Source organism: Caloenas nicobarica, chromosome 2 (assembly GCF_036013445.1).
Source record: "Caloenas nicobarica isolate bCalNic1 chromosome 2, bCalNic1.hap1, whole genome shotgun sequence".
NCBI lineage: Eukaryota > Metazoa > Chordata > Aves > Columbiformes > Columbidae > Caloenas > Caloenas nicobarica.
In genome coordinates, this window is record NC_088246.1 from 19,763,844 (window position 1) to 19,791,815 (window position 27,972).

The 27,972-nt window shown below is 43.1% G+C and overlaps 1 protein-coding gene across 1 annotated transcript; it reads right to left on the bottom strand.

Annotated features, from left to right (window-relative positions):
- Positions 1–3,785: 3,785 nt before the first annotated feature.
- On the bottom strand, positions 3,786–13,384 carry MSRB2 (methionine sulfoxide reductase B2). Its single transcript, XM_065627228.1, has 5 exons — positions 13,381–13,384; positions 10,975–11,081; positions 9,946–10,022; positions 5,242–5,389; positions 3,786–3,893 (listed from the first exon to the last, which is right to left on the bottom strand). The coding sequence occupies exons 1-5, from the start codon at positions 13,382–13,384 to the stop codon at positions 3,786–3,788; spliced, it is 444 nt and encodes a 147-aa protein (XP_065483300.1).
- Positions 13,385–27,972: the final 14,588 nt, after the last annotated feature.

The window sequence follows — 27,972 nt, forward strand, 5'->3', positions numbered from 1 at the left end:
AGAATTGTCACATGGATTCCCCTGGCAGATGCGTGAAGCATAAGGTAACAGTGGCATCATTGTGGCTGGTGTCGCTGCCAGGCTACACCAGTTGCTTAGACATGCTCTTTGTGCCCACTGAGAGATGCAAATTTCAGGGAGCAGGCCAGGAAGAAGCAGGATAACTAAGTGGCCTTGCAGAGGCTTAGATGGATCTCCCCGTTGGTTTTGGCAGCCTGAGATGAAGCACAAATGTATTTGAAGAAAGCTTGGCCTTAAATTTACAAAGGCAGACATGACTGGCAGAGCGTAGGCCAGTACCATCAGCATGTCTGAGACAAAACATAAAGTCGGGCCAAGCTGAGATAGATCTTAGAAGTGAAAAATAGAAGTTCGAGCTGATATATAGAGAATAAAAAGCCAGCAGAGGGAATGATAAAACTGAAGACATAGACAGCTTGCAATTTTATACATGCAGATCTTGACACACGCTCAAAATTAATTGTTAACCCAACAGCAGTAATACTCAGCTCAAGAGATAATTAACTTGTACCTAAATGAACCTGGCCCTTCTTCCCCATCTTGCACTGTAAGACAAACAGTAGAAAACAAGGCTGTCAAATATGCTGTTTTATGAATGACTACTGAGGAATAACCGAATCGATCCATATCATTTTTCACAAGGGATGATACAATAAAAATACAGATCAGTTAAGAAACCTCTGCCTTATCCCCACCACATGAGATTGCTATACAACCAGTTCCATCCACTGTCTGATACAGCAGAGAATGGAAAAAGGAGTCAGACATTGCCAAAAAAAAGCAGCAGAAGAGCCGACTCAGGAAGTTCATATCCATTTCCTCCACTCACTCCTCCCTTACCCGCCCCACTCCCTTTTCCTCTGCTCAGTCCCGTGTCAGTCATTTGCGCATCTGTGTTTTAGAAGAGGTGCAAACTGCCCGCAACGCGGAGGGCTGGGAGTGACAAGAGGGCTTCTGGTAGATTTACAGTGAAGTGTGAGGGACAGGATATTCAAACACCTTTCAGTACAGCTACTCTGAACTGTGGGATGCACAGCCACATTGAAAGGTGATGTGCCACTACCCTGATTTTACAGACTTGGTGAAAGCCAAACCTTCCCCTATCCTCCATTTTCATTTGAATAAGCAGAAAAAGGTTGCTTATTTCAGTGTCTGGTTTCTCTGGGGCAGCAGAGTTGTGCTTTATGCTGTTTGCTTGGTGACATTATCAGTGCAGTGCAGTTCAGTGCTGTCCTTGGAAATACAGGTCTGTTCATATGACTACTTATCTGTAATTAACACTGCACAAGCTGAACTGGGCCTTACAGGAGTCTTTCCTTCGGTCATCCTGCTGTGCGAGTGAGGAGGCACCAGCTGCTGCTTAGCCCAAATGTCCAGTTGCACACAATGGTGTTTATAGGTGTAAAAGAAATGTGCTTTCTGCTCAGGCAAGCTTCCTCTGTCAACAATAGTTACTAACTTGCCAGTTCACTAAGAGTTGGTCTCCACCAACCATGCACATCCAAGGTACTAAGCCAAGTGTGTTTTGCATGACTCTGTGTGTGGGTACTTGTTATGTTAGCTCCAAGGTCTGTTTGATTTGTGTGGCACTTGGCTGCATCCGTAGGAGGTGTCAGTGAGACCTCGTATCTGTGGGGACAGCAGGAAACTGGTATTTTGCCACTTCTCTTCCTACTTTCTGCTGCTTGCAGAAGCAAAGAGCATTTCAATTTGGTATCCCAGCCAAGAGTCCCTGTACTCAGGCAGGTGCTGGCTTCTTCACTAGCATGTGCCTGAACTCAGGGGTCCAGCTGTGGACACCTTCTAGCCACGCTGCTTTCTGAGACAGGCCTCTCCTGATGGGGAAGGTGAGGAGAGGGGAGAGGGCTGCCTGACTAAACAATGCCCGTCAGGGCCAAATGCCCTTTCCAGTAGCTGTGCAAGAGATTTTAAGGAAAAAAACCAAACAACCCAACCCAACTCAAACCAAACCAAAACAAAAAAACAATCCACCCCCAAAAAACCCCAAACAAACCCAACCCCCCCAAAAAAACCTGTCCACAAAACCAAACAAAAAAACCCAAACAAGCAAATGAACAAAAAAACCCCCAAACCAAAACCAACAAAATGAAACAAAACCAAACAATGGGTGGTACCTGAATTCAGAGCATGCGAGGACAGTGATTTCTGTACAACCTGTGAAGACTCTTGGGAGCAGAGACCTGAGCAGGCTGGGCATATAGACGCTGGTCAGAGTGGGCAGGCAACAGCAATAGGCGATGCAAAGGCATCTCTGCGTGGCAGAGCGTGATACAGCACAGACACAGCAAGCAGCGTGCTGCTGTGGTTAACGGGCACCTCCGATGACACTATGACCATCACCATCTATGACACTACATAAAACCAGTAGCAGCTTCATTAAAGCTGCTTCACACCTCTGGTGACCTTTGTGCCATTCTTGTTTAGGCTGGCTGTAGTGATCACGGTCTTTTAAAAGTTATGAAATTGTACAGTTCTCCCGTGGAAAGTATAGGGGAATGAAAAACTGAGGATGTACAAGACAGAAGGAGCAAAAGTAAATTCAGTGCAATAGAGGTCCACTTTCTGAAGACATTAAACAGTTTCAAGACTACACTAGTCTAAGTAAATGAACACACCCTTTTTATTATTGAGGCAACCAAAGCGGGGAGAATGGAAACAGCCTCTTATAGGTAAAGCCAAATGAGATGTTGCCTAGTAACTCCCAGCGGGGAAGCATTTAAACCCAGCCAGTTTAGTGAAGCCGATGTTCTGACTCAGAGATTATTTTCTCTGGAAAAAAACCAACCAACCAAACAACCAACCAAAAACCAAGATGAAAGCAGGAAAGCTCAATTTAACAAACATACTATTTATTTTCCTGTTACAGCAAGCCATGGTGACAATGCTTGGGAGAATACAGAGGTATTTCCAAACTTGTACAAGGAAGAACAGACAAGGCATGTTTTCAACAAAAGCATGTGTTTTTTGATGCTGATTTTTTTCCCCAAAACACAGTAAATTTCTGATTAGTTTTTATTTTTGGATTCTGAAATACACAAGTGATAACAGAAGTCTGGAGATATTATACAGATTGTTACGTTATTATAATGTAAGAGGAAGTTCCTGAAGCAAAATAGCTCTGCTATTGGACACAAAATCAAAGTCGTTGATTTGAAAAAAGAAAGACTTCATGTCTTCACTGGCTCCATTGCTTGGAATAGCTGCAATTAGACCCTTCTTCAGGACTTTGATTTTACAGGTTCATGGAAAAGTCACTTGGTTTGGCTAAAGGTCTCTCACATCAGGGGCAAAAACGCCCTCAGCCCTTATTTGGAGATTCATGTTATTTTTGCTTCTCTTCAGAAGGATACAATGATTTCACAGAAGTAAAAGCCCTGGCATGATCAGCCTTGCATATCTGTATTCCTGGTGCCACAACTACTGTTTGGCAAGGCCAGGTTGAGGAAAGTACCTCATTTCAGCAGCCTCAATGCAGTTAATGATCATAGTTACAAATGCACAGATTTTCTTTTTTTTTTTAAATACAATAAACAGATCAACACTTACATCACACTAACCATGAAAAGGCAGGTTACCAAAGAGTTACCACAAATGTATGTATGTTATCAACACTGACAGTAGCTCAAAAGCAAAGCCGCAATGGCATAAGTACTAAAATTTGAGTTCTATCTTAAAAACATGCATTTTTCAGAAGCTTGTATGAACAGTGAAAGGGTGTTCTATAAGCCACAGAGATCCACTTCTCACTGACCAGAGCTGGGTTTGAAGTTTAATGAAGCACCGTTGATACAGAACCCCTGCCCAGAAGGTGTGGGACCATCATCAAATGCATGGCCTAGCTGGGCATCACACTGCAACGGAAATTATGTACCATTATTACCATTACAATTACGGACCAATATTGTGCTGGTACCTACTATGCTATCCTGAAGTTGAACCTCATGTGATTAATTCACTATTGAGTTGTGTGGGTGGGAAAGTCTCGGGGAGACACTAGAAATACATCCTGGAGTAATCACCTCTGGCCAGTGGGTGAATATCTGCCCCAGATGAGGAAATCAAAAGGCACTAATGGCAGAAAGTACAGGAAATAGATGGGAGGATCTAGAATTCTCAATACATAATGAAAATTTCAAGTTAATTGAGACTGTCACTGGATGTCCTTCTCACAGGTCAATTGAGGATTCTCCCCCTCCACATTATTGATGGGAAAAAGACTCAGAATTGCTATTACTGATTCATTATAAAATTGGAAGGTTGTCTTCAGCTCGGGTTCTTGAAAGATGATTGCTGGATATTACTGAAAACATGAACTATACCATGATAAGGGACTGCAATGAATGCTTGTTACATCTGTAGATAATACCTAATCCTTCTAGAAGGGGCTGCAGTTAATCAAACTCGATTGCATACTTTTGTATCTTAACAGATGTAACACACAGCACAGACTCCAGGGTTGGGAAGAAAAGGTTAGGGCTGTCAGTCCTTTAGAAAAGGAAAGGACCTGGGTATTACAGAAGGTCCCAGTACAACTACGGCTCATGGGTTAGGGAAGGGTAAAGGTGTAAGGACAGGAACATGACCAGGACAGTAATAGCTGCTATGGAAAGGTGGCTTGTGTGAAATGAGAGTACCCATAGAAGACAGCTGTGAAGATGTCGGGCACCACCACCACTGTGCAGGGCAGAGTAATGAGCTTCAACTGCCGCAAAGCGAATGTAGTGTTTTCTCCAGTGTCAAAGCAACAGCAGGAAGACATGAAGGTTACGACTCACTACCTAGTGAGGTTGTGGAGTCTCCGTCCCTGCATATTTTAAGAGTAGCTTCAGTAAACCTCTAGCAGGACTGAATTAGGAAGCACCGACCCTGTGATGGGGCAAATGGGTGAACTAAATCTCAGAGTCCCTCCTACTGTCTGTTGTCACATCCTGCAGTTCACCTGAGGTCCTCCGAGTAAATTTTCTGTCTAAACTCCAGGCCTTGGCTATACTTAAACAACAACTGTCCCCAGTCACGTAATTTTCTTCACCCAAACCAACTGTCTATACTAGATATTGAGAAATCTACTAATGTAAGACACAATATTTATCGTGATACAATAATTCTCACTGCTAGATTTAGGTAGATTTATTCATGGGCACAAACAAACTTATTTGTTAAGATCTGGGTTTTTGGGTATCACCTCCAAAATAAACACACTTGTTTGCAGACAACTTCAGTTCTAGTTGATCTCAACGAGTTATCTGGTCGTTTCATGGTAGTGGTATTATTTTCATCTCTGCCACAAGTACTATAAGCCTCAGAAAATGATGGCCATCCAGTCCCAGAACTGTACTTCTTTTCTGAGCTATAATGGAAACCAGATCTCCTTGCTAATTAATAACAGAGATGTCACAAAAAAGTCTGGTTTTAATAAGAACATTGGCTTTTTCCCTCTTCCTAGTCTTGTACTACTATTAATAATAATTGGCACAGTAGAAGTTTTCTCACTGGCATCGAACTATGCTGGAAGCTCTTTTCCAAAGGGAATTCTAGGTCAGCCCACAACAAGAGCTTTTGCCTCACTGTTTCTATGTCACTGACTGGTTGGCATTTTATAAAGTTTGGAAAAAGGTTTTTGCAACACCTGAGTGAACTGTTTAGCTGAATTACATCTGTAAAGTTGCAGTTTGAAGCCTGGCCCAATGCAGCACAACCTCAGGGGTTTACAAGAAGAAATGAAGTATGGAAAATAGCTTGGTTGTCCCACAGGACCAGGCTGATGTCTGTGATGGCTTCGGCTTGCAGTCAGCCACCAAATCAGTCTGGAAAATCAAATAGAGCCTTACTCAAACCATCGCTCAACGAATTACAAACCTCACAGCACAAAGATCTACTTTTCCCAAGAGATAATTGCAGCCATCAGAAACAATACTACAGACTGACGACTTGCGAGTGACTCCTGTTAACATCCAGGATTACCAGCCCTATTTAGTAGCATATTAAAAACTAGAGTTTATTGGAAATTATGATTAGAAAATATTTTTGGGGTTTAGCATACAGAAATGAGACAATCTCTTCTGTTTAAAGTTGTGCAAGCTTTGATAACAAGTACTTTCTCTTAGTGAAGAGTGACCTAGTGTGAGTTAGAGCTAGAAATGAAGACAGACTCACATACTGTAGGATAAGTGGCCTGGGGACCCACCATAACTGTTTCCTCCTGATTTCACATGTTTTAGCCCTGTTTCACAAACCCAATGCTCTTACTGGCATCTAGTGGTGGATGGAGACACCAACATCAGCAGCAGCTTTTCTGTGGTCGAGGGGATCAGTGCATTAGTCGATACAGAATTTAAAGCAAAATATCTAGTATATATCATGTATATTTTGGTCAGCTAATAATACGGTGAAGAAAAATCTGAAAATCTTATATGCAGGGCCTCTTAGGAAGACAAGACAAACAAGCTGGGCAAAAAGCTTAAAAATTCCAACCCAAAGAACAGTGCATGCTTCAGCATGCGTTTGATAATTCACTGTATACGGCTGCTGAATGACCAAAGGCTGTTTTTTCTGCAGGCTGTTGTTCAGACCTTTACATCAATCCATGAAGACCCATGAAAAATGCTCTTCTACCTCCTCCCTTCCGTGGAACTGGGGAGAAATAGGACACAGCACAGAAGCAGGCTGCACTGAAGCAAATGTGGTTTGCAGACTCTGTGTTTGTAGGAGAAGGTATTTCTTTCCAGCCAAAGAGGGCTCCTTGCCACAAAACCACACAAACACTCTGCCCACCAGCCATAGGGTCCCAAAGAATAACCCGTGCTGTTTCTTTTTTATTTTGAAAAGATTTCGATCAGAACTCTTCATTTTTTGAGACAGGGATCCTTCTGCTTATTCATACATAGATATGAGGATCCTCTCTGAAACCCTGTAGAGTCGAGGAAGGTCTTTAATGCTATGTGGGGTTTGCATCTGACCCTGCCTGACTCCGTCCCTTACATGCCGCTCACAATTCTTAAATTTATTGTAGATGTTTTCCACTGCTAAAGGATCAATTTCTTGAGCCGTTAAACCAGCTCTCAATAGAAATGGTCTCTGTGTGGTTTTATTAACAGTAATATCACTTAGATTCCTTAATAGAAACATTTTAGTACCCCAAATATTGCTGTTCGAGATCGCATTTGTCCTTTGAAGTACTTCACCACTTAATTTATGGATAAATGGACTTTCCCTAAACATATGCATTAGATTAGCCTTCGACACACCATTCCTCCAGCACATGTCATTTACTTTGATCCCCATTTCAGTCGTCCTGGATGGAATCCAGATAATTCTAAAAAGTGCTTTTTGCTGTATGAATCTCAGCTGTAAGTTTACGGTTTGCTGAAGATTTGAGATTTCATTAAAGCACCACAATTTGCTATCTATAAAGGTTAGGGGTTTGTTCCATGTATTTCCAGCTCTTTCAAATGAATATTTGGTAGCCGAAGGTAATAAGTTCTGGTATAAATGTATACACACACATATACTTTGGAAGAAAGGAGGAAATGCTTCATGTTTACCTGTAGCTAATGATCTAATGCATTTGAAAAAGAAAGGACGTTTTTAATGCACTAGGAAATAAATATGATAAATGAAGGTCTTATCAAATGTGTTTTTTCCTCTCATTGTTAGTGGCCTTCACAACGTAATGCATTCATGTAAAATGTATTTTCAGACCATTTTTCGCATTTAATAATTTTCAATTTTCTTAAAAGTTATTTTTCTGTAAGTTTTTGTTGTTTGTTTTGTTTTTTAATTTCCCTGTATCAGTCTGTAAGGCTCAGCATTATTTTATACTTTAAACAAAAGTATCTATATTCTCTGAGAGCTGAATACTGCAAAAAGCAACATGACTGGTTATACTATTGTTTTGTTATTAGTTTAGCAGCAGAAGCAATTCTCTCCAGTGCTCATCTGTCTTCATGTTGACCTGTCAATATCTATTGTCTAAAATAAAGGATACCTAAATTGAAGGAACAGTTTAGTAATTTAAAATTTCTCTAGCTTATCTGAATTTTCCAGAGGTATTTTTATGTTTTGTATTTGTCTTCAGAATATTCTGCAATGATGCACTAGCTTCTGAAATAAATTTATTTTAAAATGTTTATTAGCAAATCTCTACAGAAAAATATACATTTAAGCTAATGTTCATATGCATAACATTAGTTTTCTGTACTGGGCCAAAGAAAACCTAACTGTTCACAATTATCAGCCTCCAATTTTACCATTTAATTGCTTAATTTAGGTTCATTTTTGATACTGCCATTACATTTCTCTCCCTTTCTTACTATCTGGATCTCTCGTTCCTCAGCTTCCCATTTGACATTCTGATCTGTGATGCATCCTTTAAAGTCTTCATAAAAAAGAGCACATGAACCGTATTCCATTTAACTCTCAGCTGGGAATAAATAAAGGCTATATTCTAGATCAAAAATATGAGGAACTGTCTTTTCTGGTTCAGTTACAGAGAACAGAACACCCTCTGCACATCCTACTCCGAGGCACTATATTTTCTTTTACTTAGACTTAAATGAAGTTGCAAAATATTTAGTATTGTAAAGAGCACAGAGGTTAATAGCATAGTCATTCACAGTCAGGTTTTAAAAAGTAGATGTAACCAAACCGGCAAAACCAGTGGAATTTAATTTAGGGAACAAGAGGTGGGTGGTGTGAAGAGGAGGTCTCAGCTCCAGTATGAGGGACCCAGCAGTAAGAACATCACAACAGCGGGACCAAGGCAGAGCACAGGTCTCTCCAGCCCAGCAGCGTGAGTGGCAGAAGACTGCAAGAACAGAGCAAACGTACAGTGATACTCATGCATAAGTACACATGTTTTGTGGCACCTTGTGGCTTAAGGACCTCTTAAACAGAATTATTCTCAACCGAAAAGGACCATGTTTGTGCCAGGAGGAAAAGGCAGAGCCTAGTGTATTATTCCAACTACTGTCTCCTGGCCACTGGAGATGCTCATATGCTCAAGAAAAGGGCACATCATGTACCTGTATCACCACAGGTATCCTGGAAATCTTATATATAGCACTCTGGCACCAAAGGATTGACCTACACTTTCCATTCTTCTCATGAAAAGACACTGCCCGTCCTGCCACAGTTATGGCATTATAAGGATACTGTGGAATCTTGTCACAGAGGCATCCCAAATATAAGTTTAGGCAGACTAGCACTCTGATAACATAAGATACAGGTTCAGATATTAGGTTAGGAAATTATCTGGGGTGCAGCGAAAGAAGAATGAGGATCCACAGCGTGCATATACGCACTCACAAGAAATCAAACCAGAGCCCTCTCTGCCCCGTTTTGCCCATAATAGATAAACACTAGCCTACTGCGGCCAGGACTTTACACTCGTCTGCCCCAGACGAGGAATTACACTCACCTACCAGGCGAGGACTTATTAAAGCATATATTCAGTAATTTATCACTCACCCACACGCGGAGGTGAGGCGCTCCCCATCCCAGGAGGTCACCTCGGATGGCTTCTCTGTCTAAGGGGAGGGACTCCGGCAGCGTGGCAGGCCCGCAGCTCCGAGGAGACCACACACAGGGGGTCTCCGGCGGGAACCCCATTTATAGTCTGATCAGATGTGGCTGTGGGCATTCCAGAAGCTTCTCGGCTTCTCTACGCCCTGCCCCCGGGTGTGGGCCTTCGAGAAGCTTCTCGGCTTCTCTGGGCGGTGGGCGCTCTCGGCCCCTCCTCTGCTGACGACTCTGCCCACCGACTCTGAGTCTCACAAAGAGCCGTCAGCTGCCCCATTGGAGGCCCCAGTTCTGAGAGGTGGGTGGGCAGCTACCAGTGCAACCGCCGCACCAGTTCTCAGGGCGTGGGGGGGAAAGAGCGACTGCCACAAATCTCAAGGGTGTTACCTGAACAGTGGGGCATTGGAGCACACGCAGTAGTATATTCCCAATTCTGTGTTATTCAGATAGATCCCACTAAGCGGCTATTAAAAAAGGAAGAAAAAAAAAAAAAAGAGAAGTTAATAATGCAGGTCTTTAAAAGCTCACCATCTGGAACAAGCATGTAGGAATCAGATTCAAAACAGAAGAAAAACCATAAAAAGAAGGCTTCACAGGAGGGCTTTGAAGAACAAACATGAGCAGCCTAAAGAAATGAAGGGGAGGATGCCTTTGGATTAATAGTGAAGACTACCCCCCGCCCCCAGAAACTTCGAGACCGGACAGATGCATAAATCATCCAGGTACCAGGGCTGGAGTCATGACCTCTGAGGAACCTGTGAAAAGTGCAGGATCCCAAAGACCAGGTCTCTGCTATGGAGTGCCACAACTTCAAAGTGTCCCTACAAAGGGACTCTCCTCCTCTCTGCATGGTCTGAAATTGGGATCTTTATTTCACAGATAAGGATTTGGGCACAGTTCACATGATTTAATCCCACATTGCATGCGCCTCGCACGCAGAAGTCGTGGCTCTGGGCTAGGGATGATGGCGCTGGGCCCACAGCGCTGCGTGGCCTCCATCAGAGAAGGAAACAAAGTGCGGGGACAAGGTGGGTGGGTGATCTGGCACACAAGGGATAACCTGGCTCCTGCATATTTTGTAGCTGTTCTGTATACGGTCAAAGAAAGGATACTACAAGACAAAAATACGATCTTCTCCCTCTCTCTGGACAGGCCTCCACTACTGCCACACAGATGGCTGAGCTGGCAGTAAAGTATCCCAGAAAAGAAAGAAAATAAAAAGAGTGCAGAATGTTTTTTCATCTGCAACCCAGAACAACATCCACCTGGTTCAGGATGTCTAACTTTCAACCACAGGGAGGCAGGGGAAAACCTGTGAAGCAACTGAGTGATGAGAGCTTCCCAAAGCAGGTTTTTCTCTGCCCATCGGGCAGAGGAGGAGGCTTAACCTTCGGTAGCATTAGTGCTTTAGCTTACCAGTTCAGTTCTTTTTTCTCTTGTAACATAAAATTGCACTTGAGTAAATTTTTTTTCCCAGTCTGTAGCAACAGTTGCTTCAGCTTGTTTCGTCAGAGAGCCTGTGTCTTCAATGAGATGTAGAAAGTCGTATTATTTTTAATACTGTTTTAATCACTGTTAAGGTGATGCTTTCCATCGTCACCTCCATTTCTATGGGTACAGACAAAACACAGGAGGGCAGTTCAGGGACATAAGAGCAGGGGTGAGTGTAGGACTTTGCATCTGCTTTCCATTCTGTGTGCTACATACAAAGAGTGTCTCCAGCACATTGCTTGGGAAGGCTCTGAACAGAAATGGGCACCTGTGACCACAGGCACGATCTGCTCTCCCAGCTCAGCCCTCTGTTCTGGATGCTCCCTCCCTGGGAGTGTTCAAGGCCAGGTTGGATGAGGCTTTGAGCAACCTGGTCTAGTGGAAGGTGGCCCTGCCCATGGCAGAGGGGTTGGAACTAGGTGATCTTTAAGGTCTCTTCCAACCCAAACCATTCAATGATTCTATGACTCTATGATTCTATGATTCTATTCTGGCTTGGTGTAACTGCTGGCCTGCTGATGCTCCTTCATCATCCCTGGATATTGCTGAAAGATTTGGTAGTTTGCCTCTTGGAAATCGTCAGAAACCAGAACTAGCGCACATTCATGGGCTATCAAAGACTAACAACTTCCACAAGCCTCGGTGAAAAGTGGTGCTAACAAGGTGCACAGGAAGAAAGCAATACCTACAGCCCGAGATAAATGGGGCTACAGTTAAATGGGGGACACACAACAGGAGAGCAGAAGTCACAGTGCAAAACTCCAGCAATGCCTGCTGTGAGCCTGTACACACTGTGTATCTATGGTGATATGAGATTGCAATAGAATTAATAGATTGGCTGGAAAACAATGAATAAAATAGTTTAATTCCTTCCTAATCAAAAAGTCTGAGGGGGAAACCACCTGCATGTGCATCTCCCATCAGCATAGCATATGTGAAAAAAAAATCAGCTCCTGAGCGACGAACATTTGCCTGTACTCATCTCTTGCAATGCAGAGCAGGAGGCAGCTCCTGAGCACTCTCCAGAGCAGATGAGCTGCTCTATCAATGGCACAAGACCGGGAGATACGCTGGCCACAGCCAGTTGGCCATGGCCAGTGTCACCTCCCCATCCCGCCCCACTGGATTTTGTGTGTAATCTGTGCATTCAACATAAATAATTGCACCTTATAAAAGCAATGAGTAAAGCACCTGCTTAAATACTGATGCAGCATTTGCAAGTAAAGGTTTCAGTCACTCCTTACTGAGAGGCAAAGAGATCGGCTTAAAAATTGAACAACCACTGTGGCTGTAAATAGGCCAAAATCTTTTGAGGCATTTGCTTGCAGACATTATCAGTTGTTTTTCAGGAGAACAAGTCTGGTATTTGCATGCAAAATGTTCTTGCTCTCCTAAATGGATGTCGAAGGCATTGCTCTTAGTTGTATTGATCAAGTAATTGCAAAGGCGATGTGCTATCTAAGTGGCTACTTGTTTATGTGGTGTGATTTGCAGTCACTGCTGCTTTGAGTTGGCCTATAAATATACCTGTAATAGGACCTGTATTTTAGTTTGGCCTGTTGTCCTTAAAAGGTAGATCTAGACACAAGTCAGTTTGTCAGGTTCAGCCTTAATGCTGCTGTCTGCTTTTTTTTCCAGTAGCTCTATTTCTGATTTGGAATCAGTTCATCGTTACTGAATGATGTGGAAGGAATTGTTTTGATTGCATCGGATAACAAAGCTAGTAATGGTGTTTAGTACAAAATTAGTTTCTTTTTAGTCTGATTCTTCTAGCCTAATTTTTAAACCAAAGCTAAAAAATAGTGTTCTGTCATCAGTCCCATGTATACATACCCTTTTTTTCGAACCATCCTCATGTCTAAGTCAGTGAGGACATCCAGCACAGCGTATGATCGGTGCCATGGCTGTAATCAAATCCTCTGCTCAGATCCACGGAGCTGTGCACCGACAGACCGATAGCAGCAAGGCTTGTAGGTGATCACAGTCGCTGTCTGCGGCGGCAGGGGATAGGAGGGCACACAGCTGATTTATCGCTTTGTCCTGTATAATGAGACATGGTGGAGTGAAGCCAGAGAACCTCAATAAAAATCCTGGAGATGTGGTGCCTGTGAGTCCTCAAGAACATGATTTAGGATGGTAGGAGAGCAGCGCTTCTGGGCAGGGAGGAGAGGACTCCGCCGGGGCTCTCGGTGCTGGCAGAGGGCAGCGTCTGTGCTGTACGCAGAACAACATTTTTTCCGTGTTCAGCCATTTTGGCAAGTAAAGATCAGAGAAAGATCTTTCCAAACACCATTTATCTTACCCCTATGGCATCTTGTATCAGTCATTTACCCATGGTTTAGGAGGGAATTGGAACACGTTAGGGAGACTTTGAGGAGGAGAGAGCCCATTTGACAATTGTCCAGTTCTGGCAAATAGTTTAGGGCTGGAAAGTGGTGGTGAATGATGATGTTGCTCCCAGGGCTCCCTGCTGCTAACTTCAGCTCAACCATGGAAGAAAAGCATCCCCTCCTGTTCCTGGCCTTGGTCTCAGGCAGGTTTTGCTGCTGATGAGGACAGGTAATCAATGGAGTTCTCCCTGAAGTATCTGGGAAATGAAGGAGGGTGAGAGAAAGTGATTAGTCCTGAAACTTGCATGTTTTAATGTAATTGACATTGATTGAACTGGTGCTTTTTTTGAAGAAAAAATTAAATAAAAAATGAACTGTCAATATCTTCCTTGCAGCTCTCCATTACAGGTACTATCCCAAAATGCAGGAGTTTTGAGGCAGTGGGACCTGAACCAACACAGGTCCATGGCTGTGCCGCTCTCCTCTGGCTCTGCAGGAGGGGACCGGGTGCCTGAGCCGTGCACCCCGGGAGCAGCGGAAGCAGAAAGCATTAGCCTTGTCCACCCTGGCCTCATCACCCGTGCTGTTATCCAGTTTATTGCAAGCCTCTCCTTGATTAAAATGAGCACGGTGGTGGGAGAGGCAGATCCTGTTCCTCCCAGCACCGTGATCCACATTTGAAGTGGTCCACTGGCAGATCAGATCCTCCATTTTTCTCTCCAACAAAAGCCTGACCTGCAGTCCTCCAAAATGGCACGGCAAGTCTTCCTCAAGCGGAAAACAACCCCCCTGGCTGGAGGTATTTCATTTTTCAGATCTTCAGTGCTGAAAAACCAAATCATTGTCCTGTCATGCCTGTAATATTGCCTCCCATGGTTACAGCACATACCAAGCTTTGTAGCTAGGCAGAGAACAGACCTGCATTTCTCCCCATAGACTGTTATAAAAGCCAATTAGGCTCTTACTTAATTTTCCTCTTTTTTTTTTTTTTTTTTTCTCTCTTATGCACAAGGGGAAGAAGTTAAAAGTCTCCCCTAGCTACATTATGTAAATATTCAAGTAAATTCTCCCTGAATTGTAATTCAGTGGGTTTACTGTTAAAAATGTTGCGTGACTCCAGCACATACACAAGCTGCATCCAGGGAAGAGTCAGTCATCAAAAGCACAATGTCTTATTAGCTGTGTGCAGATGGGGAGAAGCTCCTCAGCTCCTCCCGTAGCGTCACCCTGCACCGAGGCAGCAGCAGCAGCCTGTGTGTAGGTGGGTGAAGGTGAGAGCAGGAGGGAAGTGGTCACGGTCCAGACTATCCTGCTAATATTTGTTTGGGCTCTAACCATTTCCCAGCCTGGGCTCTATCTTGACTGACAGCTTTGGGGACAAGCAGAGCATCGCAGAATGCCTACGTGGCAGATACTGAGCAGTCAGCCAGCAAGCGATGAGGTGCAGAAATCAAATGAACCCTGTTCAAATTCAAACTTCTGCTTAAGCAGCTTATGTAAATAAAGACCCTTGACATTACTACATATAGAAGAAAACACTGAAATAGTGGTATTCTGATTTTATATGCATTTTTATGCAATTAGTTTTCCTCTGCTCATTTTGTCATACCTAATGTATGCCCCTCCTATGGGGCATTCTTGTTGAAACATAGGGGAGCTTAGCATACAAGAATTTGACTTTGACCTGTCATATGTAGAGGTACTTTGTGCCCAAGTCCCTGGAGAATGAAGAAAGGCAGACTGGTATGAGCATTTTGGTGGGTAGGTTGTATCTGTGGTGAGGTCCATCTTCCCACAGAAATCTTCACTGCTTTTGTAGGAGGTGGTCGCAGGAACAACCTTCCTCAGCAGAGTCTTTCCTCTGCTCTAACAGACTTGGTACAACTCCACAGCTGGTTTCTAGCCACTCAGATGTGAAGAAACTCTGAGCTCCTGGTATATGGAGATAGCATTTCCACATAGAAACGTTATCCAAAAATATGTGGCAATGCTCTGGTTCTGAATTCCAGTGATGGAAAGGGAAATCAGCAAAAGTTATTAGTAGGAGAATTGCCAAAGCATCTTGGAAAAAGGTATTGTTGGTTTCCAGAGACACAGAAAGACTGAATGCAGATCGGAACCTTCCTGAAGCTAACCCCTGGATTCTGCTGAGATTCATTTATGGAGCAGCCTGATGTGATTCAGGTCAAAGGTGTCATCAGAAATAATGAGCACGCAACTTCTTGCCTTCTTTGCTTTATGGTTGTCATGGAGGCACCTCAAAAGTCAATTTTAGGCAGACAACAAGTTCCAAAACAGACTTTATTCTAGCTGGAAAGGTGTAGACAATAAACCGACTAGAAACAGGGTTTATACAATTATTTAGCACGCCGACAACATAAAATACAGATTTGTGTATCAGTTGAGAAGACTATTGGGGTACGACAACATAAGAATAATGAGGATCCACAGCGTGCACGCATACACTAACAAGAAGCAAAACTAGAGGCCTCCTTCACTCAACGGTACCCAGAAGAAATAATGACTTGCCTGGGTTAGGCAAGGACTCATTCAAGGATACATCCAGCAGAGAAAAACAACCACTCACCCAAATGAGTAAGTGAGGCACACTCAATCCCAGGAAGTCTCCTTAGACAGTGTCCCAGTCTAAGGGGAGGGCTCCAGTTCACAGCCCCACTGCTCCAAGAGGACCGCTCCAAGGGGGTCTTCATCAATTTTATAGCCTGATCAGAACTGGCTATGGGCATTACAACATGGTCCAGAAGCTTCTCAGCTTCTCTGGGCACCTCCTTTGTTGAGGACTCTGTCAATTGACTGAGAGTCCCACCCTTCCTGTCCCCAAAGCCAGGGGGAGGTGAAGTCACCCTGCCCCAAGTGTGGGGAGGACATAGCACCCTAGGTGTGTATGTGTAGACAGCCACCGTGGGGTACGAAAGGTGCTAAAGAGCCATCAGCTGTCCTATTGAAGGCTCCGGATCTCATCAGGAGGATGTGCAACTGCCACAATGGTTTAATATATTTTTTGCTAATCAGAAGCTGTAGGGTGCCTAATTATTCTGACTTCTGTTTTCAGAAAAATATAAGTCAAATTTGTGGACTAGCTTAAGCAGGAGCCTTCTGCTGGAGCCTAAGGATGGAATTTAGAGTAGCATAGGATAGAGTAGGATAGAATATAATAGGATAGGATAGGATAGAATAGAATAGAATAGAATAGAATAGAATAGAATAGAATAGAATAGAATAGTTCCAGTTGGAAGGGACCTACAGGTTTGGTCCACTGTGATGAATGCTTTGAGTTGAATTAGAACAAATGCCTTCCATTGGTCCTGTCCAGCATAAATTCTTCTAGGATTCTAAATGCTTTCAGAATTTTATTGCAAAGTGAGTGAAGACATTAATTCAAAGTGAAATGGATATTTTGCAACCACTTTGTGACAGAAAACTCTACTCTGTGATGGGGCCACCACTCCAGCTAAATTTCATCCACTTTGAAAAACAGACACGCACTCTGCGATGGAGTAAGTGCGTCTGCAGGGGCAGCTATTGAGAAGCAACAACTCCCAGATATTTCCCTGGACCGCCCCATGCATTCCCTGTGTCATACCATCCAAGTTCCTTGAGCCACATGGAGAGTAATAATACATTCGCCAAACTTGTGTGTGATTTCTTATGCCTCGTACCTCAAGATAGTGAACAACCATGATGGTTCTTCTTCCGCCCAGCACCCAAAGCCTGAACAAAGCATTGAATGAACAGTTATTTAGCAGCAGCCACTGTAGCAGCAGCTTTCTGCAAGTTATCTTAATGGATTTATCACCTTGAACTAAGCCCTGACCATCTGTTCTATCCTCTAATTACAAATGCAGAAAAAAGCTAATTCACGATTGCATCATAAAAAAAGTGAAATATAAGTGATTTAAGAGTGGGGTATGTCATGCTTCACTCTCCAATTGGGACAAATTGCTCTGCCTTCATTAGACTGATTTCCTTGATAAGAGAGTTTACCTCTTTCCCAGAGGAGCAGCGCTCACCAGAACAGGTTTTATCCCTGCTCACTCATCTTAGATGTGTTTTAAAATTTGTGATTCACGTAAGTGAAGTTGTGAACCACATTTCCTTCTGTCTTAAATGAGCTCCAAAAGATGTATTTTTAATGCATTTTCTAGGCAGGGAAAGCATAAACTCATGCTCCTTAAAAATCTCCTAAAACTCCGTACTTCCTCCGTCTCACTGTTGCTGTGATGAAGGCATGCCTGGTAGAATTGCCCACTCATGTTGTGCTGTAGCTCGTCTTCACTGCAATGCTCTTGGTTTGGAAAAGAGGCAGAAAGCAGGGGGCTGAGTGCATGCCCTGCTTCTCATGAATGGCCTTAAATCGTTTTGTACTGCCACTGCCTGAGCCACCAGCGGCAGAAATGGTTTAGCTGGGAGTTCAAGTTCTGATGCACTTGTGTTGCGTGGGTCAGGACTCTGGGCAACATCTGTCCTCTGTCCTCTGGAAAACTTCTACAAAAAATGGATGCAATTGAACAAGTTAAGTTGAGGGGCCAAGAAGTAACATCTTGGTCCTGTCCATTTTTTATGTGGTTCATGCTCCTTCCGCCAGCACATCTTTCCAGTGTGAGACCTGGTGTCCTGAGCCTGCAGCAGCTTCGGCAGAGCCCAAAGGCTGCGACCTGGCTCGTGGGGGAGTTTGATGGGGCACGCGAACACGCTGCCGGCCCCCTGCAAGAGACACGTGTCTCGGGGCTGGACAGGGAGGCTGGACTCACCTCTTGGTTTCGCTTGGGTGAGAATTATGGAGTAATGAACAGGACCATTGGTACAGTAGATGGATAGTGGAGGTAGTGGAGGGGGGGAATATCTCAAAATGAATTTGGCATCTGGGTTTTTGAAGGCTTTTTAGTGTTCGTTTGTGTTGGTGTTGTGTGGTGGTTTTGTTTGGGTTTTTTTTTGTTTCTTTCCCCACCCCACCCCCCCAGTTGTTTAAAACCAGATTGTGGTTTTCTCAAATGCATATGTTATTTGAAAAATAAGAAACATGTAGTAGGGTGGAAGCAGTGCAAGAGAACACTGTAATTAAAAAAATTGCCTGGGGGATTTGTAGGCATATAGTGTGCAGTTCTGCTTTGCCTGCCTTAAACTCATTCTTTTAGCAGTATGTCAGGAGTGGGTTATAATCCCCGGTCTCCAGCATGCTCACCAGTTACCTGTTGGAAAAAAAAAACGTCCTGTCCCCAAGGCATGAGCTGGCTTTCCATTTCATGACAGGGGTGGTCTGGCTCAGCATTCCCTGCTCCCACAGGAATGGGAGTTGGGGTTTCCTTTCCAGGGCCCATCTGAGCAGCTCTGGGGTGGGCAAAAACTTCTACTCCAGCCTCATGTGACATCAGGACTGGCCAGATCTGCAGGGACAGCTACCCCTGTGGGAACTTTAGGTTAAGAGCCTTAAAGGATAGAGTGTACTGAGTTGCTGCTGCTGCTGTAAATGTTTTGGTTTGTATTTGCTGTGTAGGCAGAAGGTAGAAAGGGTCAGAGCAGGCTCTGGGTTTTAGACAGACCTCTTGTTTCCACACCATGCTGCCATCCATCTAGCAGGGAAGAATACTCGTACATCAGGTATTGCTGGCATGTTCTTTAGCATGCATTGCTTTAATTTTTGAGTGGCAAGCAAAGACACCTTCCCAGTATACCTAATGTTTGGTGGCATTTCAGTACCACAAATGAACCCAGACTTGACTGGTATCTGTGCTGCTGTTTACTGTTGCAGTTCCCTGGGCAGCAAATACACAGCAAGTGGCAACAACACACTGAATTGGTGATGACCCCTTTCTTATCCCTCCTCTATCCCGTGGTAACCAAAGCTACAGACTAATCCTTGAGTGCACAGTTGCAGCTTTCACATCAGAGGTTTGGCTCTGAAGAAGGCACCCTGACCAACAGAGCAATGTGCTACTTGGCACTTATATCACTGCATCCTGAACTCGCCATGCATTTCATGTTATTCTAGAAGTGACACAAACACCTGGCTTGTGGAAACTGCCATGAGGTACTTAGACCAAACATAACATTTGGTGCAGCGATGCAAAGCCCCGGTCCCTGTTAGTTCGTGGTACTTCACTTTCTTGTCATTGGGAATTGCTAGAGGAATTTAATATCAGTGTTTGTTCTTCCAGCCTCTGAAATTTTTGGAATATATTTATACCTAAGGTCCAGCCCTTAGTCATTTAGCTCTCTTTTTGGTACTGCAGCTCCCACTAGTAGCAGTAGGATTAAACTCACAGTAGAAGTCTACAGCAAAAATAGTGTAATGAGAATAAATTGACACTTGCAGCACATGATTCTTCTGTATGTTCTACCATAGATAAACTGTGTCTTAAGAGTGCCCATTTGTCAGAGAATAATTTTCCAACTTTGGAAATTAGGTATCATTACCAAAATCTCTTACATTTTGGGACACTGAGCAGACCTCCACCCTTTCATAATTTGTTCCCTAATGCCAATTAAAACTAATGAATTGACATTTTGAAAAGCGTTTTGACTCTTGAATACATTTTTGACACCTGGACTTTAAGGAATGTTTCAAATTCTGTCACTAAAAGCATCTTTTTTAGAGAAGTTTGTATTAAAATGGAATTTAAAACATGCGATGACATGTTTTTTTAAAATTCCTTCTTACAACTAGGGAGCACTGCTCATCTGTAGAAGGTTGTAGGTTAGAAAACACAAGAGGTAAGTATCAGAAACAGTGACAAACTAGGGACATCTGGAAACAGCAAGAGAGAGCAACAACAAAGAAATGGGGAACACTGAGCCTACAAGCTGCAATTTAGGTGTGGGACCATTGTGTGCTCAAGTGTCTGGTCGGGTAGCTTGCTCAACCTTTCTTGAAAGGGAAAGGTGAACTTGTTTTGGAGCAGTTTCTGGTCCACAAGAAGTTAGCACTATGTTTTACAGCAAATTTGCACAACAATCGCACCACAAAAGGGAAAGCTGTTACACACTATAGAGTCTGCAGATGAGTTTGTTATTTTTGGCAGTTTTATGCAGCATGGATGAGGGAGTGAGAAACAGCAGTGAAGAGCTCTAGAGCTTTATGTAGACTGGAAAAGGTTTGCTCACAGGTAGACCTCCATACAAAACCTAACAGCACTGCACTTTTTAGAAGAGTCTTCCACTGAAGAGCCTTTTTCATCTCTTAGTCTAAAATAAGCAAGGTGATCTTGCACAGGCCAAGCGTTAGGAGTGCTAGAAGACAAGGTCAGAGAAACCCTCTGCTGTGCTCACTTGCAAGGTAGGACTAGAACGAGAGCTGGTTGTAAGCAGGGGTTGAGTAAGTGTGTATAGCCTGGGCAAAGGGCTGCATGAGCAACAGGATTGGCTGCCTACTTTATTATGATTGGTTTTCTCGTCTTGCTATATTTTCCACAACATTCACCCAACTTCAGGCAAGAGCTGGCTTCAATTATGCTTTGCACATGTTTTCCATAGATGACATCTCAGCATGTCAGTGAAACATCAGTGAGCTGGAAGAACAAGCTGGTTCATTAGCATGCAAATAAGCTCACTCCTTAATGAGAGAAGAGCTTTTACTAGCTCACTGTGTCTCCAATACACTAATTTCTTCCATGTCCTACAAATAACATTTTTATAGGTTGAAGATGTGTGTGCATGTCTCTCCCTCCATGTGTCTGTCACTCCTGTACATATTCTGCCTATACCTGAAATGTAAATTCTGGCTGGGTGATAGCGGACAAGAAAGGCCAGATAAAGTCATTCTAATGTTTCTGATAACTTTCAGTGTCGGAGCCAGTGTTTGTATAATTAGGCAGAAGCAGCCTGGGGTTGTTTCAAAAGCAAGTTGGCAAAGCATCATGCAAGCAAATTCAGGAGTCTTGGAGGAAGGACTCTGGCAGCTTGAATCCTGCCTGCCCAGGCACTTTCCAGCTCCCTGGGATCCCATCAGTAGTTGTGGATACTGTGCTCAACATTATGACCCCAAAGCCGCTCCTGGCATCCCCAAACACTCCCTCAGTGTGGTTCGTTGGACAGACGTGTCTTAACATGTAGACTATAAACCTGCAGGAACGTGGGATGAGCACATGCACAGCCAACATAGATCTTCCAGCTCATGTGCGCTGATGAATGTTGCTATACTTGTGCTTCTGCATATGGAAAAGTCCTCCAGAGAAGATGAAAAAAGAGTAAAATCAAAAAGGAGGGAAGGTGAAGGACAGAGCAGGTTAACAGATGATGCTGTTACACAGGCCGGTATCATGAATAACTTACCAGTCATCTTCAATGGTGCTTTTATTCTATAAATAATAACTTTTCGAACACATCTTGGTTGTCTCAGAGCTGTGGTTTTCAGCGAGTGTTGTGCTTCCCTGGTTCCCCGCTGGTCTGGCGGTTGTGGCTGGACCGCGCTGCAGCAGGCACGTGCGTGCGGCACTGCACGGGCAGCGCGTGTCGGGGGCTGCGCTGCCTGGCGTTTCGGGACAGGACACCCAGCTCTGACCATTGAGCACTGTTTTGGGGTGGCTTTTTTTGAGGATGAAGAAGGATAACAAATCTTTTTACTAGTTCAATTCAATTGCCAAAAAAACCCCACCCCGTTACATGAGAGGTCATTATTAAGATGAGAATTAATACTAATGGGCACACAGCCTGGATGCAGGAATGCTGTTCCCATTACGGGTGGCTTGACACAAGTAATGTTTCACTGTCTATGGAGGCTGTCGTTTTGGTCTGTGTCTTGTTCCTCTGTGATAGCTATCACCAAATAGGCCATGCTGGGTTACTTGTTTCTAACTCCCATCACTGCGGTAGGTGCTGGTGGCCCCAGGGCTGGGCTGAAACGGGGTCCTGGGCCATGGGCAGGGGTGGGGGTGGTGGTCCAGGCAAGATGGGTCAGAGCCATCAAGGCCTATTGCTTCACTTGGGGCTCTGACAACGGATCATTACAGCAGGAACTTTTAGCCAGTATCTCGTGCTATAGTACCAAATAGCCCAGGGGCCCCAACCTGCTGTCACTGCCTGAGCCCTCACCTCTCTGCTGGCAGTAGCTGTCGCGTGGTGGTACCTTGTTACAGAGAAAAAAAAAAAGCCTTTTGAAGAATGAAAGCCTTTACAGTATAAGATCAATTGATCTGAGTGACTAAATCAGTAAAAGTGCATCTGTTGACTGTTCATTTTCATATATCGGTGAAACCCTTGAAGTTTTTAAACAGAGCTGGCATTGAACCTCCTTTCTGCCACTCAAAGCTCTGCAGCACCAAGAACTCTGGCACAGGATTAGAAACCTCATTTCCACAACCAGCCTCTGAGGACAGAGAAGGAATAGTAACCAGAGAACACCTTTGGGAGCTTGTGGGCCTCTATAAATGAAAATATTTAAGAGCACTGTGAAAGACTTTTTTTCCCATTTTGGCTAGCAATTAGTCCTTAGGCCATGGGAGTGAAGACATGGGAATGAAGGAGTGAAGCTTGGCAGAGAGATTCTTCTAGTTAATCAGGGAAGTTACAAGAGGTGTAAGAGCTGTGCATTTATTCTTCTTTCCTAAGTCTTGAACTTTGGGCTTGGCTTCGTTGGACACATCCTGCCCTTCAGACTCTTTCTTGGGTGTGTCTTATCTTCCTCTAAGATCAAAGCAACAGTGTGTATACATGAATTGGGCCAATTCTATGAAGTCGAAAAAGAATCTTCTGGAAATTTAGACCTTCCAACTAGTGAGGTGTAAGAGCTTTCATTTATTGTTGTGTTTAGCAGTTCAGGATGGCACAAAGGGGTAATGGCCAAATCCTTTATTGTACAAGGAGATTGTGTGAAGGCCTGGAGGATGAACTGCAATGTCATGTTGAGCATATAATTTCCAGAGACAACCTTTTTTTTTTGTCATGATGATGGGTGAGTTTTGTACCTCTTGCTTGTTCAGCTATCGCCTGGCAATGGAGTTGTCTGTCATGGCATCAGAAGGAAGCCTCAACACATGTTAGGGTTCAGGAAGATCATGGAGCTATACAGAGCATCCTGAGATCTGCGATACTGATACAGGTTGGGCTTTCCACTGCAACCACTGATTTTGCAGCTAATACGGTGAACTTTAAAGATACCTTATCAGACCTTGTACAATAAGATTCTTGAAATAAGCTGTACCTGCTCCTTCATATCTCTTCATTCTAGGAAAAAATGTAGCTAAATACTCAGTAATTGTTAATTGTAAATGAGTTATTAGGAGCTATTAGAAAAAAAAAAAAGACAATACATGGCAAACTGTTCCATATTGTATGCCAGTCTAGTCTCATTACTAAAAATATAATATAACTAAAAGAGATACACATAAGGAACAGCACAGAGTCCACACAAGAAGTGATTAAATATACTCTGCATATAAGTATACTTAGGGAAAAGTGGACTGAGGTGAGATAGGATGGAGTCCCATAAGAAAACAACCCTTATGGTGAAGCTAAGTAGGAAATAAATGTCTACTGTCTCTTGTACTACACAAACTAGGAGGTATTAAATGAAAGCAGCAGATAACAAGTTCAGAATAAATAAATTGAGATGCTTCTTTGCACAACTGTAGTGAAGATAGAAAACCTTAAGAGCCGTTAGATACCTCGATACATAAAAAGTCTCTGAACTGCAAACTGCTGAACCTGTGAGAGTACTCAGAAAATGTATAAATGTATTTGTGCTGTGTTCTTAACCTTTTCTGTATTGACCATTGCTCAAGATGGGTTCCTTGTTGGACAGACTCTTGGCTGAAGCCTGTTTGTCCATTCTTATGCTTTCTTCTACTTTGCTGTGAAGGCATATGCTGCCTTCAGACTTTGAATTATACGGGAATTTTTCATTATTTTCAGTCTTCTGAAGGAAAACAGGTGCTGCCAATGAGTCGGGGAGGAGACTCTTGTATAAACCAGCAAGGGAGCTATGAATATAATAAATGTATTGGTGCACTTTTCTATCTTAACTAAGTTGACACGCTAGCCAGTAAATATCTACTGCCTCTGCACAGTCTCCATTTTGACACTCTGTGTTGATAACGAGCTGGATTTATGGAGAAATCAATAATGTATAGAAGAGGTGCAGATTCACACGAAGGAGCTACAGGTGAAATAATATGTCACCATCCAATACCTGTATTTACTAATAAAAGACTCTTTTGTTTTTCCCTGAAGCCAAGTTTGGTGTCAAAAATAACAGAATAAAAGTTCCTCTTGGATCTGAAAAGAAACACCTGTTTTGCTCTATGAGCCTTGGATTCTCCTCAGGATCCAGAGTTAATCAGCAACAGAGATTTACTGGAGGAAGAGTTCATTTCAATTTCTACCATGCACAGTTTGAGGGAGTGATGTTCTGCCATTGCTGTAGTTTAGCAGTGGGTAATCAGAAACTATCTGAAGTGTGTTAATTCTATAAATTACACAGCAGCTGTTCCCTGCTAGCACAAAGATAAAACAAGTGTAAGTTAACCTCAGTGCTCACACCGCTCAGGGATCAAGGGCAGCAGAAGGGAAGCGTGGAAGCGCTGGCACTGCTGCTGCCAGCAATCTGTGCTGCCTCTGCGTCTGCCAGGGAAAACCAGAGGAATCCACTTCTGCAGTGAGGTTTTTACCCTCAGAAACAGGTTGTAGCTGAAAACTGGTCGCAGCTGAAAACTGGTCTGAAGAGCCTGGAATTATCTACTTAGAATCCCCTTAGCCACAATGGTCCTGGCACACATAGAACAAACGAAGGCAGAGAAGTGTGCGGGATCAAAGCATTAGTGTCTCTCACACCAAAACCTCTGCTGCAACTCGAAATCACGTTGACAACTCCACTGATTTTGGTCTGCTGCTTTGCTGGCTCACATTCTTAGAAAGTTAGAAAACACACCTGGCCTTTTATCAACACAGTCCAGTTTTGTGTTTCTTGATATGCAGATGTGCTATATATTAAGCATTGTGTTTTTCAATATCAAATCAAAACTAAAATTATTTTTTAAGAAAATGAATGGGAGGGGGATATGTGTGTGTGCACGCCTGCACGTACAGAGTGTCAGGTCCAGATGCCGTGGAACAGAACCTGCAGGAAGCAGCACGCTAAGCAGGGCACTACGAAGTTCAGCACATTCAGTATGAAGTTGGGCGGTTCCAGTGAACAGGAGGAACGGTGTCATCACGCCCGCTTCTCTCAGAAGCACAGGTATCACAGCAAGGATGACTTGGAGGTGCCCCTCTCAAACCAGGATCTATAGTCCACATCCCTGTCTTGGGATAATCATCTACACACCCGCTCCAAGAAGCTGAGCACATCTCATTTGGTTTTCATTCTGCACAGCTGCAGGCCATGATGCCTACTTTTGTGGAATTGCCTAGTGGTTACAGCTACAGAGGAATGAACCTTGTTTCAGTTCCTATCTTTGTTTAAGACATCTTTTCAGTTTCCAGGACAGCACCTAACCAGAGCTTCAAAAAGAGGGATGAAAAGTGCTTAGTGCCTAGAATATATCGTGGCAACTAGGTAGCTGCAGGCTGTTTTGCTCATGCTTAGAAAGGCATCAAGCCTGACTCCTATGACTGATCTGCCCACTGAACTATCATGTGAAAGGAAATATGAGGCCCTTCCTCATCTGCTCCTCAGACGAGGCAGGTGATCGCTTCACTCAGGCATGGCCCAAGCCCAAAGGTGTATGCTGGGCATGTCCGGGGAATATTCACCCAGCTCGGTCCTGCAGAAACTTTTGACCATTTTGTTTTCCAATTCAGATCTGGAACCAGTGTGAGCTGGGCTGCTCTTGTTAAAACTGGGGGAATTCTTCACCAGGGCATAGGCACAGCTGGCAGGTCCCTGGGAAGCATCGAATAAAAAAGTGTGGCATGTCTTGGCTTACTAGACAAATAAACTGCAGTTTTCAAAGTAACAATTTGGGATTTAAGTGTTTATATTCTACCTAGCTCTTTCTGACACCTAACTGCATTGCAATTTTGAAGTGACAGAACTCAGCTGACACAAAGCTAAAAATTGTGAAAGACATAAAACAATCCTCATCCAACATTTCTGGATCATTAAGTTCTGCATTATACAAGGTTGTGTAGATTTTTTTATAATTTGTTTAGCTAATCATTTTATGTAAAGCAAGCTTATATGTCTAGGATGGAAGTTTCTCAATTTTTATTTTGAAAAACTTACACTTTTTATGTCTATATTTTGACTTCTATTAGAACCAACAGAAATTGCTTTGTTTTTCAAGACCTCCTCAACCAGAGTAAGTCACACTTTAACATTATGGTTCCAATACTCAATAATGAAATTCCATTGTAGGAAAACTGTACAAAATGATAGCTAGTAGGAAATTAATTCTTATTTTACTTCCATTTACTGCACTTTCAAAGTTGCAGGTTTCTGTACCCAATCATGCCTGTCAGTGAGAGTGTACCATTTTTCATCAGTCTCCTACCTGCTACACAGCACTGATAAGAAACACATCCTCACCTTCCGCTCACTTCTGCTAGTGTATCGTGTATTTTGCTTCCAGAGTTCTTTTTCATTCTGATGTCTAGAGTACTGCTGAACATAAGGTAAAAAAAATGAACATGAGGCCATATAAGTGAATTTAGAACAGAAAGATGAAGTGTTCCCCAACGGGCTACCAGAAAATCATGCTGCACATCAGAGGAGGAAGGAGGGGGAGCGGTGGGATCAAGCTCATAAACAGTAATGAATATAACAGAAATAAACCTCCTCAAATCAAAGTGACTGTGCTTATACAAACATTAAAAAACTAAAAGAACACAGACTTCAATTTTTTTTATCACATTTTTGGTGGGCAGGAAGTAAATGCCTTGTTGGTGGTGTTCTGGTCTTCTGCAATTCAGTTTTGCACAACGTTGTCTGCATTGGCCTAACTTCTGTACAGGACTTTTTCCCCAGTTTTCCACAGTAAACTCACTTGATAGTGATGCTTCCTGAAATACTCTACTCCAGTACATTCCTGTCAGCTTCCCCTGAAAGCACTTACTGCAGAGTGCTCTAGCCAGTGTTCCACCTCTCGTAGATGCACCACCCACACTTCAGCAACACCACGTTATCCAGGGCTGCAAGAAATACAAATTCCCTGTCTGAAACTGCTGCCTTCTCAGAGTCCATTTTATTTTCAGGTGAAAAATAAAGAATTTAAAGGCAGATTGCAAGCAATAACTTATCAATCATCTGTCTTCCCTGTGCCAGGACAAACAGTATTTACTTTCATCCAGAGTATGTTATTATCTGCAATTATTAACTCTGCCAAGTTCCAAGAAAAATAAATTGGATGTTTTCTATAGAGGCTGAAAGTATACTGTTATCTTAGTTCTTCTAATTCTCAGTTCTTGGATTATTTCACACAAAAAATTGCCCGGTTGTTTTTAGGTGACTTGTTAATTCACCAGATGTCACATTTTCTAGGTTCATGGACATAAAATTCCTGTAAATGTATACATGAGTTCAAGGAACAGAATAAAAATACTGTATTTTGGAAATAATTTAAACATATTTAATAGGCACACACCAAATATTACTGATCTACCAAATTTTAATCTGTAGTTTTACAGTTTAGTCTTCAAATAG

Coding starts and splice junctions, on each gene's coding strand:
- MSRB2 (XM_065627228.1), bottom strand. Junction 10,023..10,974: donor GAGAAAAAAGAACTGAACTG/GTAAGCTAAAGC, acceptor CTTTTTTAATAG/CCGCTTAGTGGGATCTATCT. Junction 5,390..9,945: donor TCCAATGCCCCACTGTTCAG/GTAACACCCTTG, acceptor TTTCCATTATAG/CTCAGAAAAGAAGTACAGTT.